The 22,432-nt window shown below is 34.2% G+C and overlaps 1 protein-coding gene across 1 annotated transcript; it reads right to left on the reverse strand.

Moving 5' to 3' along the window:
• Positions 1 to 16,987: 16,987 nt before the first annotated feature.
• On the reverse strand, positions 16,988 to 20,308 carry LOC131037576 (polygalacturonase QRT3). The gene is made up of 3 exons (XM_057969772.2): positions 19,550 to 20,308; positions 19,114 to 19,350; positions 16,988 to 18,331 (listed from the first exon to the last, which is right to left on the reverse strand). Exons 1-3 carry the CDS (start codon positions 19,901 to 19,903, stop codon positions 17,237 to 17,239), a joined length of 1,686 nt encoding a protein of 561 aa, XP_057825755.2. The 5' UTR covers positions 19,904 to 20,308; the 3' UTR covers positions 16,988 to 17,236.
• Positions 20,309 to 22,432: the final 2,124 nt, after the last annotated feature.

Raw genomic sequence — 22,432 nt, forward strand, 5'->3', positions numbered from 1 at the left:
CTTCTCTTTAACTTTATATTTTGATTTCTTTGCCCAATTTATCTTAATTTTCTCCTTATCTTTATTAATGTCAATTTTCTTTTTCGAATCAACTGTGTTCTCATTCCTTTTTCTACAATGTTTCCCAATATGCCCCATTTTATTATTTTTATAGCATACCATACCTTATTGATATTTACTTCCACTTTTTTTGCTATTTCCACTTCTTCCAACATTCCTATTTCACCTGCACTCAACAAATTTAAGCTCATATATATTGCAAACATAGTACTGTCCATTGAAAGATTGGAAAATTCTGCCAAAACTTGAATTTCCATTACTATGACAATTCAACCTACTTTTGCACTCACTTCCTTTGTGTCCAAACTTATTATAGTACTGACAATTTCCATTAAAGGATTGATTTTTTATTTGACTTCTGCATTCGCTATCTCTATGTCCAAATATATCGCATGAATAATAATTACCATTAACAGATGAATACCTAGAAAGAACAAAGAGGAGGTTTTCTGACATTCTTTGAGTTTTGGAAGCTCCAGTCTACAATGAAATCCTTCTAATATTTATTAGAGTTCTTCAAATCATCCTTGACCTTTTCCTTTCCTTTATCTTTCTTAGAAAATTCACCACCTTCAAAACCAAGTCAACCTTTATCTTTACTTTGTTTTTGGGAACTGAGCATAGCATCAAGTACTTCACTGCCACCTCTGAGTTTCAACCTATTATCAATCTAACCCTTAGCATCTTTCACTTTCTTCGTCAGTCTAATTACTTCTTCAAGTCTTGAATAATCTTAAGTCTTCTCATCAATTTTGTTTCAAAATCATCAATGACCTTCTTTCCTTTATCAAGAAGGCTTCTTAGATAAGAGATCTTCTCAACTACCTTCTTATGTTTTTCTTTGCTTTCGTCCAAGTCTATCAATGCAGATCTTAATTCTCCTTCCATGTCAACAACATGGTCAACATCCCAATCACTCTGACCCATAGCATCCATGTCATTCAATTCTTCTCCAAACATAGAGTTCAAATCCTAGATCTACCTCAATTTTTAAACTATCTCTTCAAGAACCAGAGCTTTGATACCAATTGTTGAACACTATCAGATGCTGAGAGGGTGGAGTGAATCAACATATACTAAAACTTGATCAAATTAACACATTTATTCCACATCAACCATTTATCACATAAGCATAAGAACAAATAACTAAAATAGAAAATGCATCCACACAAGAATGCCAATATTTTATGTGGAAAACCCAAATGGGAAAACCACTATGAGAATCAAACTCACAGTATTTATAATAAGCTTTTACAACTTGCAGGATAAGGTGCACTGCCTCAAAGAAAGATACAAAAGAGAGACTTGCACAATTGAAAAGCACTCAAGGCAATATACAAAAAAATTGTCTCAATAAAATGAGAATAAGAAATTTGAACTGTAAAGGGAATAGCATCTGTGAACATGTAGATAATAGTTCATAGCTCAATAATGATCTGATACAACTTTCATCTCTACTCTATAACACATTTGAACTTATACTTCACTTCAAATGCACATCATATTCACATAATATATCTTCTCCATACACACACTTACACACACCATGTATATTTCCTAACACAATTGATCTATCCTTTATATACCCACTGGTGTTGGTATTTTGGTATGGTTTTCTCATTGATGTCAACACCTACTAAAACACTAGCACTTTGGAGATCCAGCAACATTCACTGGCAAGCAAGTAACTACTGCACAGTTACTGGTATATGGTTCACCGAAAGGATATAATGATCACTGGCACTTGGAATGATATGGAAGACACTTGGTAATGTCGAAGACATCATGTGAACAATTTTTTTGAAGAATTAATCATTGGTATATTCATATTTGCATATTTGCTTTTACCGGCAAATAGGTCTAGGGTTACACCGGTAGGTTTATCTTTTCCAGATCAACATGGAATACTATGGAGATGATTAATTATTGTTGTAAATTCTTTAAGCCGACATGTTTAATCGGTTATTGCATCAGATATTATATTGTTTGTAAAATATTTTATTGTAATATCTTGTAGAGCCGACCTACTAAAATTGGTCTTAGGTTATGGTATAAATGTAAGATCTTATTTGTAAGATCGAATGTAGAATGCAAAAAAGAATTGTGAGAAGGTATATGCGAGATTAAGAAGAGCTATACACAAAGACATCATTTGAAAGTAAAGCTAGGTTTTTCTGGAAGCATATCAGCATTACACCGGTACTGAATCCAGCATATGAAGATGCTATTTTGTATAGTACATTCTTATTGGATTTAACCATCCAACTGTAGTCAGTGTGACTCCCTTTTTGTGATTAAGCAGTGAGCTCTAGGCTGTTGGCCTTTCTGCATGTGCAGACCCCATTTATGTACATTTACTATCTGTAGTAGTATCATCTGATTGTGGGTAAGGTTTCCCACCATGGTTTTTCCCCTTACAGGGTCTCCACGTACAAATATTGGTGTTATGTGTTGTGGATAACTTTATGTTTATGTTTCATGCATTAATCTTTACCGGTATAGCAATTAACTGTTAACATTGTCTACTGGCATACTTAACTGGTTTACCAGTATTAAGCATTAAGTTGGGGAAGTTGTTTTTGGTTTGAATTTATTTGACAACTGATTCACCCCCCCCCCCTCTCAGTTGTCTCCGGGACCTAACAATTGGTATCAGAGCTTAGTCCTCTTTTTGCAGAAGTTTAACAACTTGAGGAGATCCAATGTCTACTAATTATTTCAGGAAGGACATTCCTAAACTTTATGGAACCAACTATGGGATATGGAAGATCAGAATGGAGACACATCTGAATTGCATTGGTAAAGACATCTGGGAAGTTACAAAGAAAGGTTATATTGTTGCTGTAGCTGGTCAGCCCAGTCCAACTACCTTAGCTAAAGATGAGGAGAATGATTGCAAAGCAAGAGAAGCACTTTTGAGCGCATTATCAGATCAACAAATCATGGGATTATCAGATAGGTCTACTGCTAAAGCTATTTGGGATCATTTGGAAACACTGAATGAAGGAGATTCCACAGTCAAGATTGCAAAACTTGAAAGCTTCCGAGTTAGGTATGAACATCTGAAAATGGAAAAAGATGAAAGGATTTCTACTTTTATGGAAAGAGTAAATGAAATTGTTTTGGGTATTAAATGTTGTGGAGGAACCTTGAGTGAGGATGAAATTGTTTCAAAAATTTTAAGAGGATTGCCACCGGCATATAAAATGAAGGTTACTGCTATAAATGAGTTGAGAACAATGCCTAATAAATTAGTAACTAGGGATACATTGATTGGAAAACTTTCAGCTTTTGAAATTGAGGAATTTGGTCCCGTTGCTACTATAAAAATAGATTTGGCCTTTAAAGCATCAACATCATCTGCTCCATCATTTGACAAATCAGATTGGAAAGCCTTTTATGCAAGAGAACTTGAAGAAACTAGGAAGGAGAATTAAGAATTTGAAGAACTTGAAGCACTATTTGCAAGGAAAATGCCTAAAGGTCCAGTTGGAAGTAAGTATGAAGGTAAAGTACCCTTTAAATGTTTTAACTGCAATAAGATTGGTCATATGGCTTCAAGATGCCCTGATAGACATGCTAGACTAAGAGAAGAAGTTAGAAGAACATACAAACCTAATCCTGAATATCAGAGATACAGATTTAAAAAGAACAAAGACAAATCTTTTTACATTGCTAATGAAGGTGTGACTAATGATTCTGATGAGGATCCAACAAACAATGGATGGGTTTTTGTTGCTATAACAGAAGATCAACCGGCACCTACTGCTCAACAGGTAGAACAAGCTGTAGCAGCTAAAGTTGAAGTAAAGGATGAATGGATCATTGACTCAGGATGCTCACATCATATGATAGGAGACAAAGGTAAATTCTTGAACTTTCAAGAATACAATGGAGGTTTAGTAAGATTTGGAGATGACAAAGCCTATTTAATCAAAGGTAAGGGTACAATATCTCTTGATGGTAAGCATAACACTGACAATGTCTACTATGTTGAAGGATTAAAGCATAATCTCTTAAGTGTTGGTCAATTGATTGAGAAAGGATTTCAGTTACAATTTAAGAATGGAAAATGCAAAATCAAGAATAGAACTGGTTTAGAAATTGCAACCGGTAATCAGACTAGAGGTAATATCTTTCATTTGAATAACAGTGAAAAGGCATGCTTGATTTCACATATAGACAAAAGTTGGTTATGGCATAAGAGACTCTGTCATGTAAACTTTGATTGCATGGTAAAGATCAGTACTTCTAAGGCAGTTAGAGATCTACCTAAAATTGTCAAACCTCAGAATACAATTTGTAAGGAATGTCAATTGGAAAACAAGTTAGAGCTAGTTTCAAAAGTATTCTAGAAAAATCCAATAATGCTCTTGATTTGATTCACACTGATTTATGTGATCTAGCTAGAACTAAAAGCTTACAAGGTGATAGATATTTCATGCTAATTATTGATGATTATTCTAGAATTTGTTGGGTTACTTTTCTCAAAGGAAAATCAGAAGCACTTGGAAAGTTCAAACTGTTCAAAGCAATGGTTGAAAATGAAATCGGTAAGAAAATCAAATGTTTAAGATCAGATCAAGGAGGTGAATTCACATCTAAAGACGTTAATACATTATGTGAAGTGAATGGAATCAGAAGACAGCTATTAGCACCTCAGACACGACAACAGAATGGAGTTGTTGAAAGGAAAAACAAAATTATTCGATGCAAGAAAAGTATGTTATCTGAAGAAAATTTACCACATGTGTATTGGAGAGAAGCAGTCAGCACAACAGTCTATACATTCAACAAAGTTCACATCAAAGGTGAAACTAGTAAGACCCCTCATGAACTATGGTTTGGTAATAATCCTACTCTTAAGTATTTCAGAATTTTTGGAAGTAAATGTTATATTAGAAGAGATGAGTATATTGGCAAATTTGATCCTAGAAGTGATGAAGGAATATTTCTTGGTTATTCATCTAAAAGCAAGGCATATAGATGTTTTAACAAAGAGATTATAGAAAATTGTTGAGAGTACAAATGTAAAAATTGATGAACAATTCAGAGGAACCTCAAGGTATATAGACTCTAAAACGGCAACAGAAATTGTGACAAATGAACCTACACTAAATCCACTGATACAGAATGAAGATCCAGTTACCCCGATACCATCTGAGGATTCCACAACAATTGAAGAACAACAACAAACTAAGACACCCTGGTATGTAAGATTGAATCATTCTGAAGATCAGATAATTGGAAACAAATTTAAAGGAGTTATGACAAGAGGAAGATTGGCAAATGAAGAGGTATGTCTTATTTCTCAAATTGAACCATCATCTATTAATGAGGCATGTGAAGATAAATTTTGGATTAAAGCTATGGAAAAATAATTAGAACAAATTGAGAAAAATAATACTTGGACATTAGTTCCCTGAACTAAAGATAAAAATGTAATTGGAACAAAATGGGTATTCAGAAACAAACTTAATGAAGATGGTAAGGTTGTCAGAAATAAAGCAAGACTAGTGTGTAAGGGATATTCTCAGAAAGAAGGAGTTGATTACAACGAAACCTTTGTGCTAGTAGCTAGAATTGAGGTAGTCAGATTATTCTTAGCTTTTGCAGCACACAAGAACTACAAAGTTTATCAAATGGATATTAAATGTGCATTTTTGAATGGAGATCTTGAGGAGGAAGTATACATTGAACAACCTGATGGATTTTCTTTGATAGATGACAATTATATGGTTTGCAGATTAAGAAAAGCTCTGTATGGACTGAAACAAGCCCAAGAGCTTGGTATGCACGATTGGATAAGTATCTTTTAAAGATTGGTTTTACTAAAGGAAATGCAGAGAACAATTTATATTACAAAATAACTAATGATGACATCTTGATTATAGAAGTATTCGTTGATGATATAATCTTTGAAGGAGAAGATGGATTATGTAAGGAATTTTCTATTAAAATGTAGCAAGAATTTGAAATGTCTATGATTGGAGAAATAAAATTCTTTTTAGGATTGCAGATTTCACAGACTGACAAAGGTATATTTTTTAGTCAATCCAAGTACTTAAAAGAGCTGCTAAAGAAATTTGGGATGGAGAACTCTAAACCGGTAAGCACACCTATGACTACAAATGAAAAATTATCTCAAAGGGATGAATCTACACCTATTAATCCAACTAGATACAAATCTATAATAGGAGGTTTACTGTATTTGACACAAACCAGACCTGATATTATGAATGCAGTATGTATTGTTTCTAGATTTCAAAGTAATCCTAGAGAAAATCATGAATTAGTAGTAAAAAGGATTTTCCGGTACTTACAAGGCACTGCAAATCTTGGATTATGGTATCCTAGAGATGAAAATTTTGATCTATGTGCATACACATATGCAAATTGGGCAGGAGATGTGGATGATAGAAAAAACACCATCGGTGGAGCATTCTTTCTTGGAAAGAGATTAGTTTCTTGGTTGAGTAAGAAACAGAGTTGTACATCTTTATCAACAACAGAATCAGAATATGTTGGAGCAGCAACTAACTGTACACAGGTACTATGGCCTAAGCAAATGTTGAAAGACATAAAGGTAAAATGCAAGGAACCTTTTACTATATATTGTGATAACACTGTAGCAATTGATATATCTAAGAATCTGGTATTACATTCTAAAACAAAAACATGTTTCTATCAAACTAAATTTTCTAAGGGAAAAAGTTGAAGAAAAAGAGATAAAACTGGTTTATGTGAATACTAAAGAACAACTTGTGCAGATATTTTCACAAAACCTTTGCCTAAGGAGACTTTTGAATATCTTAGAGATTAGCTTGGAGTCATACCACCACCGGTAGAGACTTAGACAATTGATGATTGTCATCAACCGACAGAATTTACAAAGAAATCTCTTACTCTGGTCTTTGATGAGGAAGCTACTTCTCAGGGGGAGTAGTTGGTATATTGAATTGATTGGTATTTTGTATATGAACTTGATTTTATTATTGTAATTTTGGCATTTGATGTCAAAGGGGGAGAGATATCTATGGAAAAACACATTATCTTTTAAGAGAACTTTGGATAACACATGTTGCTCCCAGGGGGAGAGATTGTTGTTTGGAAGAGACTATTACTCTTTGTATTCTGGTTATGATCCTTTTGGAGATTGTTGGTTTTTGGCATTTATGTTTTGGCACTTTGATGGTTTTTTCCATCGTGTGTCGCCATCAATGCCAAAGGGGGAGATTGTTGGTATTTTGGTATGGTTTTGTCATTAATGTCAACACCTACTAAAATACTAGCACTTTAGAGATCCAGCATCATTCACCGGCAAGCAAGTAACTACTACACAGTTATTGGTATATGGTTCACCAGCAGGATATAATGATCACCGACACTTGGAATGATATGGAAGACACTTGGTTATGTTGAAGACATCATGTGGATAATTTATTTCGAAGAATTAATCATTGGTATATTCATATTTGCATATTTGCTTTTACCGGCAAATAGGTCCAGGGTTACCTAGGGTTACACTGGCAGGTTTGTCATTTCCAGATCAGCATGGCATGCTATGGAGATGATTAATTATTGTTGTAAATGCTTTAAGCCAACATGTTTAATTGGTTATTGCATCGGATATTATATTGTTTGCAAAATGTTTTATTGTAATATCTTGTAGAGCCAACCTACTAAAATTGGTCTTAGGTTATGGTATAAATGTAAGATCTTATTTGTAAGATCGAATGTGGAATGCAAAAAAGAATTGTGAGAAGGTATATGTGAGATTAAACAAAGCTATACACGAAGACATCATTTGAAAGTAAAGCTAGGTTTTTGTGGAAGCATATCAGCATTACACTGGTACTGAATCCAACATATGAAGATGCTATTTTGTACAGTACATTCTTATTGGATTTAACCATCCAACTGTAGTCAGTGTGACTCCCTTTTGTGATTGAGCAGTGAGCTCTAGGCTGTTGGCCTTTCTGCATGTGCAGACCCCATTTATGTACACTTACTATCTGCAGTAGTATCATCTGATTGTGGGTAAAGTTTCCCACCTTGGTTTTTCCCCTTATAGGGTTTCCACATACAAATATTGGTGTTATGTGTTGTGGATAACTTTGTGTTTATGTTTCATGCATTAATCTTTACCGGTATAGCAATTAACTGTTAACACTGTCTACCGACATACTTAACTGGTTTATCAGTATTAAACATTAAGTTGGGTAAGTTGTTTTTGGTTTGAATTTATTTGACAACTGATTCACCCCCCCCCCTCCCCTCAGTTGTCTCTGGGACCTAACAACTGGAACATCAATAATCTCTATTGGGTTGGCTTAAAAGGTGCAATGTGTATATGCATCATAGACCCAAAAATATTGCATGCAAAAGGCAAAGAAGACATGTGAAAATTTGCACCAAGTTGGCACACCTTCAAATTATCCTCATAAAGATTCTACATACAACTGCATTGATAGAAACACATAAGTCAGTTCATAACAAACTATTTTACCCAAAACATCTTAATCCAGACCCAAAAACAAAATATGTGGTCCACCATGAAAGAATCATGGCATGCTACCTACTCAAGGGGAATATGAAAATAATGTATATTCAATAGGACATTATTATGTATGTGTGTGAGAGTTCTCAGAGTCAATATGCACTTATCATTCTCCTTAATTTACTTATCTATCTTCGATTATGGTCTCCCTCCGCACTCACCTCATTTAACCAAGAAGATAGTTAGTCCATTAAGCATAGTATCATAACATATGTAATATAAATCAGTCACCAACACTCATCATAAAGATAATAAACACATCCATATATTTTAATCAATATCAAATTGATATTCTATTTTGTCATAATCATAAATAAAGTATAACAATCTTAGTGTGAATGTCCACAAAATATAGTTTTGATATCATAATTTGAACATTTGCATAACAAAGTATTTAACTTATAATTAGTTAAAATGACATACTCGAGCCAAAAATGGGGTGTGACACAAATTGATTCAAAGATTTGGGTCAAGTAATGATATTCATATGAGGGTTTAATTGCATAGTTTTTTATTCAAAATCATTAACCCATATTTCATGATTTTGGTTTACATGAACTCTTCTCTCATGAGAATAAATTTATCACTTATTGCATGTAGGTGATTCTTATAACAGTGAAGCATTAGAACTTCCTAGGGGGTCACCCATCCTAGTACTAGACACTAACTCTAGTACACTTAACCATGGTGTTTCCACCAAGATAAAGTTCACTTAATTTGTTACCTTATTTGCAAAATCTTCAACAAGCTTTTTTGTATGAGCTACTCATTGTAAAGCCCCTAAGTTAGCTTATCCATTGATAAGTAGGAGGTATTTTTTGTAGTGTTGGAAACTATCGACACTCGATTGCATATTTTTTGTGTCAAACTCATTGAGCCATATTTTATGAGTGGTTTTTCAGATGAACCTATCTTTCATATAAATAAATGTTCAATTTAGCATTAATGGTCCACTTGGTCGTCATTTTATCTAGGTGATGCTCATTTGGGTGAATCATTTGGACTTCTTGAGAGGTCACCCATCTTGGTACTAATTTGAATGAAGCAAGATTAACCATGGAGTTCCCTCTAAGATTAAGTCCACTTAGCTTGCTTCCCCATTTGCAAAATCTTTAGAAAGTTGTGAACCTTATTAACCATTCATTATAAGGACCCTTTAACTCATCGATTGATAAGTATGATGTTTTCTCTATAATATAAAATTATGATAGTTACATCAGAACTCAATTGCATAGTTTCCAACCCAAGTTATAGAACCATCATGGTCTTATTTATCATTATTAGTGTTTGAAATGGTCTTATAGAATAAAACTTGTTCCATTTTAATTACTCTGTTCATCTATTATCAGTAGTCAAAAGATAACAAAGGACAATTTTGATTAGATTAACATGGGAAGGGCCTGTTACAAGCTAAGGTTGTCGTTGCACGAAAAGATCGACTTGTCAATGCCCGATACAACTACTAGACTTATAGAATCCACGGGAGGCTGTTAAACCATGTCATGAATCCCCATGAGGGACGCTAGCCCACTACCAACAATCCCCCTTCCATCGTCACTCGTCGCAGCTTGCGTGATTCGAACTTGTGACCAAGCTCTGATACCACTTGTTACAAGCTAGGGTTGTCATTGCACTAAAAGATTGACTTGTCAATGTCCAATACAACCAGTAGACTTACAGAATCCACAAGAAGTTGTTAAACCCTGTTGCGAATCCCCGGGAAGGGCGCTAGCTCACTGCCAACAGAGCCCAGACCCACTAGAAAGGAGGACAATTATTTGTAACTGCAGCATTAACCATCACTGACAGACCAATACTGTAGTTGCACAGTCAATAAACTATTCAAAACACAGTGACGGTCCATCATTGCAACATAGGTACAGTAAAGAGTCAGAAACCAGAAGCTATAATCAACAATCTAAAGATAACAGAGGACAGTTATAAATAACTGCAGCAGGTAAAAGGACAGATACAAACAACCATCAATAATAACACAAGACTGTAGTTGCACAGTCCATAACACATTGTCAGTCCATCATTGTAACATACCCATAGTGTCAGTCCATCATTGTAACATACCCACTAAAAAGAGTCAGAAACCAGCAGTTATAAACAAATTTACATCTGGGAAAAAGAAATATACATCTGTAACACAACAAAACAAGATCAATAACAACTACTGCCATCCCACAGTCAAAAATTACTGTTGAATTAACAGTGACAGTCCACCAGAAAATCTGTAGCTTACCTAATTATAGTGGAATAATCATTTACCATTTAGAAACTTCTTACCTCCCATGCATTAAAAACAAATAAATAACCAAAATAAAAGCGATATAACTTATCTTAGTAACAGTAAATCGAAACCCAGCACGTTGCTTTCTTGAAGCGTTGATGTTTCTTTCATTTGGATCTTACTTATAATGATGACACGGAGTAAGACAAAGAAAAGAGTACAAGTATAAGAAAATATCAGGCGAAACATATTCTCAGGGTGTATATATGCTGTCAAACATTGTAGTCGAGTCATAATATGTATTCCTTTTCACAGTCGTGATTCGCTAGGACTCCTCGCAGAGATCCCGCAATTAGCGTGCGTAGCAGGAAGTTGGGAACAAAAGTTCATTTTCAATTCCAGACTTGTGTCGAAAATGATTTCCAGGCCAAGCAAAGAATTCAAATTTAACGCAGTCAAACTTAATAACGTTTAAAAAACGTGCAGATCACAGTTTCATTGTAATTCTTTTCAACTATTGTAGGTTGGAATGGCACGAATCTCACCAATATTAGAGACCAAAACTCATTTGACAAAGGAGTAAAACGAAACTAGATGTCACATTTATCTTAGGCAAGGAGTCGGCTCTAACCAATAACCCACAACCATTCCAAAGAGAACAAATATTTTTTGACACGTGCCCCTAGCTATTAATTAAAGTCCTTCAAAAAAATATAACATGCGATCTATCCAACTTAGAGAACTTGAACTTTGGGATTCGAAATTGGGTTGTGGTTAACAATATATATATTTTTTTAAAAACACTAAATATGTATGTGTTTTTAATTAGAGAAATGGAATTTTTTAAAGTATTATTTTTAATATTTAATTATAATTTAAATCAGTTATATTTCATTTGTATATATCAATCAATTTAATTGTATGGAAAAAATTCACATTGATATGAATAACTTTTTTATTATCAAACATATATGATATGGATGTTTGAGTGATTGTTATATATATATATAGTAGTTATTGTCTAAAAATTGAGAGTCTTCTATTATATGCATATAAATATTATTTTATATATTTTTTCTTTTATTCATGGGCTAATAAATTAAAGTTGTAAGGTTAAAATTACAAACTTCATATAAATTATATCCAAAACTTATAATTTTTTCTAGGGGTATAGTTTTTTTGTTACCTTGTAAAATAAATTATAATCATAGTTTTTAGGATACGTTAGAATAACTCTACACAAGTATACATGCCTATAAATAAATAAAAATAAAGTGCTTATTGTTTTACCCATGTTAAATATTGGTGTTACAATAATTGGGTCATGCATCTTATCTTTTGTTTTATCTTGTCACTTTTCATTTATTTGTGTGTATTAACTTTCTTTTATCTTATGATTTTTTTTTATTTTTGAGTTTGTTTGAGCTATTATATGGTGTATTCTCATCATGGTTCATTATCTTGTTATGCATAACATCTAAGTAATGTAAAAAATATTGCTCAAGCTCATTGAAATCTCTTTATATAGATTTATAGAATATACTTGTGTTTGAATACTTTAAGATATCATGTACTACTTCATTTTTTTGTCTATCATCATAAGCCATAATAAATCACTTAAACATAAATTTATAATAATCCAATAAGTCCATCATACCCATCCAATTCAATCATACCAACTACCCCACCGATCATGTGCACCCACTTCATTCATATCAATTATCTCACCCATAATTATTTTAATTTTTTTATCAAATTCACCCATCCCTTCATGCATTCACTAAATATCAGTCTTCTTGATTTTAAGAGCACACTTGTGTCCTTCAAATCTAATCATATATTAATGAGGCATTCCATCATCAATCCCAATCTAAATCTTGTATAAGCATCAAAAAATCCTTCCAAATTAATCTCAATCAATAATCACATTATTCTTGGGATAATCGTTCCCCATTAGCAATCTTGCCAATTTATCAATCATTAATCTTTAATGCTTGACATAATTTATCACTAGTATTATATCACCAATTGTCTATTGCTATTTTGTTTAAAATGTCATTGCTTCTTGAGTCACAATCTTATTTCAATAAAATGAAAAAATATAAACAATAAATTATTATACACTCATCTCTATATCATCAACCCCACCATGACACCTAACAATATCCACTTATTAAAATAATTTGAATCTTATCTTAATCAATTCATTTTATCAAAATCAAATTGATAAATCATTTTTTAAATTTAACTAATTTAAAAAGAAATCATTTTCATAAATATTGAAATAAATCCATTAATCACAAACAATTCAATTGAAAAAAAAAACATAATTTTTCAACTCATCAACCAAATTAATTAGCAAACCAATCAAATCAAATAGCTTGTTGATTAAAATAATTGAAAAAAACAATCAAATCATCAATCAACTTGACTAACTAATTGATAAAAATAATTAAATAGCTCTATTAAATAAATAACCCATTGACTAAATGAGTTAATTGGCTAAGAATAGATTTCACTTCTCTACATCTATTCAATTATTAATGAAGGTAAACTCATGATACAAGATCAAATAGTAACCATTTATTCATCTTATCACAAATCTATAAATTGAGATGAAATTCATCATTTCATCATCTCGGACAAGTAGATGTTGTTCGACCAAGTCAATGTTGTTCAACTAAACAATAAGCATTCTATGCATTTTAGTTTTTGTCTGTTATGTTTATGTGATTCATGTTTTCGCTTTATTAGAAGTGAGTGTTTAATTCAATTTGAAATTTGCATTTTGTCTATTGAAATCTTATCTTTTGTGTTTATATTTCACTCTCACAACATCTAACCTCTACTTCCAATGCAATTTCAACCATTCGAATCATTTGCAAAAATCAAACATAAGAAAAACAAAACATAATACAACAATTTTAAATCAAAACTAATTGAAATCTGGACTCTAACAACTTCATTATACTAATCAATATAAAAACATTTAGAATTTAGAATTTTATCTTCGCTCTAAGCATAAACTCAATGCAATTCATTTCATATTAAATTTGACTTGAATCAATCCATGCTTTGTAAGTTTTGAATAAATACATTAAATATAAATTGGAAGTAAATCTTAATGACCGTTGGATAGTTCACGAATGACGTCCTGAAGCATGGCTTTGAACTTCGTTCAATGCGAAAGTTTCTTAAGTCCTTTAAGAAATAATTTGAATTTGTCATTCAATTCTTTAATCACAAATAATACTCGTCCAACGAACCTAACGAGCTATATTTGAAGCAGTCTCAATAGTATGAATTCTTAAAATGGTCTTCCAGTGCTAATTTGTTTGGAGTGTGAGAAAGCGACTACTAGCTAAAATTAAACAAAGTTAAAAAGTTATGATTAAATATTGGTATTAGGTGAATAATATAGCAGAGCCTGTGCAAGAAAGACGTATGTTGTTATCACATGAATGAGATCATGATTTGACAAATGCAGGCCATAAAAACTAAATTTCCGAGATTATGGAAGGAATATGTCACTATATAGGTACACCGCTCAACAAATAATCAGCTACTCTATTTTTTCTCAACAGTTACAGTGCACGATTTTTGTCTTGTAACCCAACAAAACTTTCATCCACCTGTATATGTTGTTTTCACTTGAAGATTATTTTGCCACGTAATTATATGGAATCTAATTTGTAACTTTCTTCAAGATAAAAAGTAGTTTGATGTGGATATCTATATTATCCAGTCTTTATTGGTAATTCTTGTACAAGAAACTTTTCAATCAATTATGTGAAACATCTTTTAAATTAATATTTAAGATTTATTTAAATTTAAATGAAATTATATGATTATGATATATAATTATCTAATATTATTATAAACATAAATTATAATATAAATTTAAATGTTAAAATCAAAGATCTTTGTAGAATCTATATTAAAATTTGTGTATATTCATAAATAATGATTTTTTTATTATCGTTTATATTTTATCTAATATATATTAAAATAATAAGTTGTGAAATATAATCTTAATTATTAAGATTTGTCATTGATATTGAGATTTGGTTGTATTCATGAATACTATCTTTTAAAGCATATTCTCATAGTCTTTATTAAGACATAAAGTGTAGGTTATTAAACGATTGATTTGAGATTTGATTGTCCCCTCAATCCTTTTTAATATTAAATAAATTAACATAATTAGTAACTAACGAATAGTGATTCATTTATTTATTTGATTTCAATATTTAATTAGAATTCAAGTAAAGAGATGAAAATTAGAGAATCATAAATGAAAAAAAGTAATAAAAATACAATTTAAAATGGAAGGAGAGAAGACAACTCTTTCTAAGATTACATGGATTTTTACTTATTTTTATTGAAAGAAAATCAATGATAAAATCTTATAAATGACAAGACAGAAATCACAAATAGAAAGGGAGAAGGAAAACTCTTCCTAAGGTTACATAGATTTTAATTTATTTCTATTTTGAATGAAATATTTAAACAAACATAAGAATAAAATGAATGACACAATATAAATATGAATGGAACCAAAACAATACTAAATCAAGATACAAAATAAAATTTGGATCTACATACTTGCTCATATGTCCCAATAGGCATCCTAGAATCAAGAGTTACTTTCATTACATAACATGTAAAGAGATTCAAGACCGCATTATACAATATTAAGAAACCAACACATATTAAAAAGCCAATGCATGACATTGTCAAATTGACACGAATTCATAAAAAATAAAATTGAAACCAAACTTTTATTAAAATGTTTGTGAAGTAATTTGTATTGATCCACTCTCTTAGAAGTGCTAGCCATACTTTTAGAATAGTGTAATACACCTCAAACTCCTAAATTGAATCTAGACCTTACATATCTTAAAATATCATCTATGCTAGTGAGTACATTAGAGGGGAGTCTATATTAGTGAACACATTAGAGAGGAATATCAATTCCTTAAAATCCAAAGTTAGGAATATGAATGTTGTTATTATTGGCACATTTTTTAACCAATGGATGAAGTGTTAAATTAAAACAAATCCAAAACAAGGTTCTCTAATACTTTTGTCACATGTGTGAGCTACCGCCTTCAACTACCCAACAACCTCTTTAATTTTGTCAAAAAATATATATGATTTGGAATAATTGGGAAAGATTTAAGATAACAACATGAATGATATCAAATTAATGACAATTATATTTTTTATTGGTGGATTAATATTTTTATAACTAGAAGATTTGATTTATTATATTTTTACAATTAGAAGATTTGATTTGTTATAACTTTTGATGGTTTCATAAAGATGCTTCTTGATAACTATTTTCCAATAATTTTACATATGTTTTACAATGTCAATTACATTTATAGGTTCAAAAGCTCACATAATAAGCCTATCCACCAATTACAATTAGATATTAAATATGTGATGTTTTTTATAGTTGAATTTTGACAGAATATTGCATGACATTATAATCAATCAATAGTGACCAAACAAAAATCATAAATTCTCTTATAGACTTACATTTGTAAGTTTTATGGTGAAATTGAAATTAATATATATAATCCCAATTCCACAATATAAAAAATTACCCTACACCCATAAGCTTTTTCTAATCAACCCCCAAAAAAAAATGCTTTTTTAATGTCACTTTTATTTCTAAGATCAGATACTTTTTAAAGGATACTGAACATTCTGATTAGACTCATAGTACTGTCACTTTTTTCTCCCTTGTAAACAAAATTTCTCACTGAGGAAAGTGATTGCTACCTATCAGTATTATTAATTGCGTGACCCACCCTCAGTAAGGTCAGTGCTTGTAAAACAAGTCGATGCATACTTTTAAGCCCTGAGCTTCCCCACCTCTGAAAAAATAGGCCAGATCTTTTAAAACATTGGGGACCATCCAATAAATTGTCCTTGTTTTTGAAGTACACGCTTCAAATTCTAACATACAGATCAGCTAATCAAACAGAGCTGCTTCATTTGGGGACCCGATAAGAGGCGCCAACCATTTTAACATTGACAATATTAGCTCAAGGGTTGGTGCACCAAAAGAAAAGCTGTAAAACAATTACGAATTTTTCCACACAATACACAAACTGGCAATATTTTCAACAAAAACACTCTTTTCATCATTGCAATCAAGAGCGCGATTACAAACTTTAAACAGAAGCTTTAACAAATGGCTTAGATTCTGTTGACCAGACCTTGCCTTGGCTTTTAATTTAGGTCCACCTGAAATAGAAAAAAACTAAACTAAATCCTTTGATAAATTATAAACAATAAACCAAACCCAAGAGTCCACGTGTAAAGTGGAAAAAATCTCGACTTCATGTACAGTATAAATAATAATTCACTTAGGAATAAATGCCCTGTTGAACAAAGGTTGCACTCTGGTCCACAGTAACCGCTACGGTCGCAGGAACCGCCACGTCCGACTCAACAACGACTTTATTGTTTGCAACACTTCTCAGCGCATGCCTTGGAAAAGAGGACTCCACCGGGTTATAAAAAGAATACTGCACGTGCTGTATATGGTTTGGAAACAGCAAAAATGGGGAAAAATCCACGGTCCACGTCGTCCCGTTGCCCTGAACGGTGCCTCTCGCGACCGTCGATTTCAAACTCATCCCGTATGCGTTGTTTCTGTCTACGACTGTCTGCTCAACTGTGTCAAAGGATCCGTCAAGCTGTACAATGGGGACGCCATTTCCGCCGCCGGAGAAGGCGTTGTCCACAATATTGACGCCTTTGACGACCTTCTTTTGCCCGGATTTTAGTGTTATCGTGCCGTCGCCGAGGAAAAAACTGTTCGTAATCTCCAGCTGTACAGGGTCCTCTGCAACTATGCCGGTATAATCCATATAGCAGCTGAGAATTCTTGTTTGTGTTAAACCGGGTAACCGGAGCCGTATTCCGACGCCGCCGAATCCCGTCGCTTTGTTGTAGCAATGCACGCCGATGAAAGCGTTGGCCTGCCCGGTGACATCAATTCCCACGGCGGCAGAAAAGATGATGACGTCGGTGACGGCGTTGTCGTTGCCTAGCAGGCTTATGCCGGTGCCGGAAAAGCTTCTTTCGTTGCTGCTGCCGCCAGCGGTGATGTGCTGGCCAATGAAGGAGTTGCGGATGTAGGTCTCGTGGCCACGCTGGACCATTATGCCCTCGCTGGTGAAGTGCGAGATGTAACAGTTGTCAATGTTTGTGCGGATGGAGTGGATGACTAGGATGCCACCACCCCTGAAATTGGCGTCCAGCATGAGGTCCCGTAGCGTTATGTCCTCGTAGGACGCCGTCTGGTCGCTGTTGCCGTCGACGGTGTTCTGCAAGGCGGTTACGAGTTCAGCACTGTTGAGACTTGTGTTGATTTTCGTGGAGGCAGGAGACCATAGCTCGATCAGATAGCGGTCTTTCGGGAAATTTTCCGACGCCCGCAAAGTGCCGCCGTGAATCTGTAGATTCAACATGTTCATTCTGTTAGGTTTGAAACGCGATTTCTTTAGCTAGGGACAAATATTTGAAGAATTTTTTTGTTGAAATAGACTCAGAAAGCTTGTGAAATTTCTTCAGGATCTTGCACCGATTGTAAAAACATTCTTTAAACTAACTTCGATTTACTCAATTAAGCAGAGCTGTACAACTAAATACACACTTAAATATACAGTAACTACAAAGACCGTCTTGGACCCTAAATGTGGGGAAAAAATGCTATCAAGATCATAACCTGGATCAAGACAGTGTTTGCTAGAATAATTTGGGGGAAAACCTCAAAAATTTGAAGATTCTAAAATCTTGAACCAAGAGAGATTCAAGATTACAAATATAATCAGACATTTGCAACAAAAGAATCTTCAGTCAAAGTAAAATTTAAATATGTCCATGGTATGTTAAATTCTTTTGCTCAAACCACTGATCGGTGCCTGATAGCCACAGAGAAACATGCATGCAGCTAATAAATTCTCAGAACCTGACAAACAATTTGCGAGTATTTTCTCCTTAAATTTCCTTGAATATTTTTTCTCGGTTCTGGTTCACTGTCGTTTTTTTTTCGAGCTATTTTTACCGCAACCCTTAAATTGGGGCTTTCCACAGTCTGAACTCATGGAGACTCCAAACATCCTAAAGCTGCTGCTAAAATTGACAAGAAATTTTACCACAAAAAAGAGAATTGAAGCAAACGCTCTCATAGATTCTACAAGCGCTATAATAACAAAGATACAGCTGAATTCTTTACCAGAAGATTGCCGCCTCCACCTCCGGGCAACCGCAATGGAGAGCTCAGCTTATAATTTCCTCCCTGAAGATGAATTTCGGCGCCTCCAAAGTCGGACACGCCGGGCATCAGCTGATCCTCCGTGCTTAAACTAAAAGCATCAATTATTGCCGACATGAGCGCCTGTGTGCTGTCGGACGCGCCCGTCGGATCCGCGCCATATTCCGTGACATGAAATATCCTTCCAGGAGCAGGAGCCTGAAAATAAACATATCAGAAAAGCTTCAATCCAATCTCTACTATGCCTGCATTACCTTCAATTACATAAAGATCATCACGATTAACTTCAAAGAAGCCAAATTTCAAAGTCTAAAACCTGTAAAGCCAGCATTAAAGGTCACTACAACCTAAAATCTTTTCCAGTTACATATAATCGCAACAAAGATTTGAAACTTACCTTGGCCGTGTCATTCGGAGCAGGCACAGAAGAGGGAGCAGTCAAAGGAACAGGGACTGGACCAGGCGCAGGCGCAGGGCCACTGGATGGAGCAAATGCCTGCAAAGACTCCTGCGTTTGTTTCAGGCGGACAGCGTACATTTTCTCTGCCTCCGCCCTGCTCATATACTTGGGAGCCCCGCTGGAATCCTGAGTTCGCATGCCGGGCTTAAAGAAAGAATTTCTGCCAAAGCGACCCCTTTTGAATGACCCGAATATCCGGTGGCCATCGGCAGCGCCGGAAAGCATGAGCGCCATTAATGTCCACACAAGAACAGTCATAACTTTTCCCCTTGTTTGAAACACCATCATCATTATGGCCGCTCAAACAGGCCAATTCAGATTTTATGCCCACTTCTTTGTCCCCAATTTCTTCACCAATCCACACGTCCTCCACAATCTGGAAAGAAGGAAAAGGAAAAAGCGAAGGACGGAAAGAAACACGCCGTCCAAGCTCTAGAAAATCTTTGATGGAATCTGACGAGCCTTCAAGCGAGCTTAAATCAATTCTGTGGATTGAGAATCACGTGTAATCGCTTCTGAATTTTCTGATGCTCATGCAAAGTTTGCCTTAATGGCAAGGGAAACCTTGCAGAGATTAAATTATCTGTAATTGTTTTTGAAAGACAAAAGTACATTACAGTAAAGCGCATTTATATTTCGATTACTGGTTACTGCTTATATGCGCCCTTTCAGCTGACCTAATTTTGCCCTTTATTTTGGTTTTTCCGAAGAGTCCGACGACCACACACAAGATGCTGTATCTATTTTATAATTCTAGATTTGCAGTTTTAAGGGTTAAGATAGCCTAACCCATAACAGAAATCATAATTATTATTAAATTCTATGGGGACTGTTAAATTATGTGATTGTTTATGAAAGTGGTTAAATGACTAGGTGGGGTAGGAAGTGGGGGAAGTCTTCCACGCTACGGGTGTGACTTGCGAGGATGCACATCATTATATCGAGTTAAATTTGAGTTTATGTGCATTAAAAGTTTCGATATTCCCAAACATGATGGTGGAGATTATTGCGGTGAAGGGATCTTTGTGGAGGGAGTCAATGCCCCCAACTTTAATGGTTAAAAAGGCTTTTAAAAATCCCATTGTAAGGGAATGGGCTAATCAAATAAAATTTATTATAATTATTAATGAATGATAGGTAGTGGGAGTGGATAATTCATAATTAAATGTTAAAATTAGAAAAGTAAATGTGAATAAAGAAATATGTTTAGTATATTTTTTTAAGAGGAAATTAGTGGGGGCAGTCTAATGATCTAGAGTTTAGTTCAAGACAAGGTGAATCTAAGCTGGAAATTTGTTCCAATTAGAAAAATTGTTTGGTAAACCCATTCTACAAAAGTTGAACCTTGGACCTATATGGGAAGAATCTAAAGCCTTAACACAACCTTACCAACTGTCCGAGCTAGGGGTGAATGCCAAATATGCTTAGCATTATAATTCATCTAAGGGAGAATATAATTTGGCTTAGATCTCAACATATTTCTGTAGAAAAATAGATAAATTGGGTGTGCTCATAGTCTTGAATTTGAGTTCATACTATCTTCTATGTCAAGTTCATTCCCATGGATTATTTTTACATTAGGACATATGTCTTGTAAGTTGCATGTCTAATCCTATTGGTTGTGTGCTTCTACAGCGTCGTAAATTGTAACCGGTACAATTCACACCTCATGTTTGTGGTCCTACTTTAGCATGTCTTATCTCTGATCCCCTGGGTGCCCTCCCTCATTCTCTAAGTTTCTTGTCCTGTTTTTGGATGACCAAAGCGTGGGGCGCCCTGGTCCAAGCACCCTGGTCATGGACCAAGGTGCCCACCAAAACCCTAGTCCCCCTTAAACAGGTCCCAATTTGAGACTGAGTGGGCTCTCTCCCTCCCTGATGGAATTTGATCCTCGTGGCTACACTTGACCATTGGAGGTCGTCCTAATCGATAATTTACCTAGGGAACCCTATATAAAGACATCCTATCAATTCATTTGAGCATAATGTGTTGGCAACAAGGCAGAAAACTGAGAGGGGGTGAATCAATTTTCTCAAAAACTTTACTTAAACACAATTTCAGATCTGATAAATAATAGTGAAAGCATAAATCAACACCACATCAATAACACACATAACACCGAGATTTTTTACGTGGAAAACCCGGTTAAGGGAAAAACCACAGTGGGAGCCTACCCACAATATGATGATACCTTGTTAGAAGTATATGAAATATTACAATGCGGAATGCACATGCATTCAAGCACACTACATATAGCTCACTACTCAAACACAACAACAATAAGGGCTACAACCCTAAGGAAGACTCACTGTCTTACAAAAAGATTTGGATTACATTTGGAAGATCATGAACTGATAGAATAGCATCTCCTCATGCCTGGTTACAGTTCTGGTTAAGCTCATATATTTCTCTTTCACACTTCTTCATACTTCTTCTCTACTACCAAAAGATCAAAGCATTATTCACACATCACACACATTCTCAGATACTGTAGAGATACATCTGCAACATGATATTACATTAATTTATACATATCATCAACCTATCTTTCAAGGTCAGCTCAACCCATAACACAAACTATAAAATATAACCATACACGCTACAATAACACATGCAGACCAAAACAATGTTGGCTAAGACATAGTATGGACCTAAATCACCACCTTGAAAATGAAACACCTCCAAGAATTATGCCTCGAACATCTGTAACACACTACAATCATCATGTCGGCCAAGAACATGAAGAACACCATCGGATCAAGTAAAATCATCAATAATGAGCACAACAATCAATGTGAACCACCAACACAGATAGGACAT

The sequence above is a fragment of the Cryptomeria japonica genome, chromosome 8 (genome assembly GCF_030272615.1).
Source record: "Cryptomeria japonica chromosome 8, Sugi_1.0, whole genome shotgun sequence".
Classification (NCBI taxonomy): Eukaryota; Viridiplantae; Streptophyta; class Pinopsida; order Cupressales; family Cupressaceae; genus Cryptomeria; species Cryptomeria japonica.

Coding starts and splice junctions, on each gene's coding strand:
- LOC131037576 (XM_057969772.2), bottom strand. CDS start 19,903: ATGATGATGGTGTTTCAAACAAGGGGAAAAGTTATGACTGTTCTTGTG. Junction 19,351..19,549: donor CTCCGAATGACACGGCCAAG/GTAAGTTTCAAA, acceptor GTTTATTTTCAG/GCTCCTGCTCCTGGAAGGAT. Junction 18,332..19,113: donor GTGGAGGCGGCAATCTTCTG/GTAAAGAATTCA, acceptor TTGAATCTACAG/ATTCACGGCGGCACTTTGCG.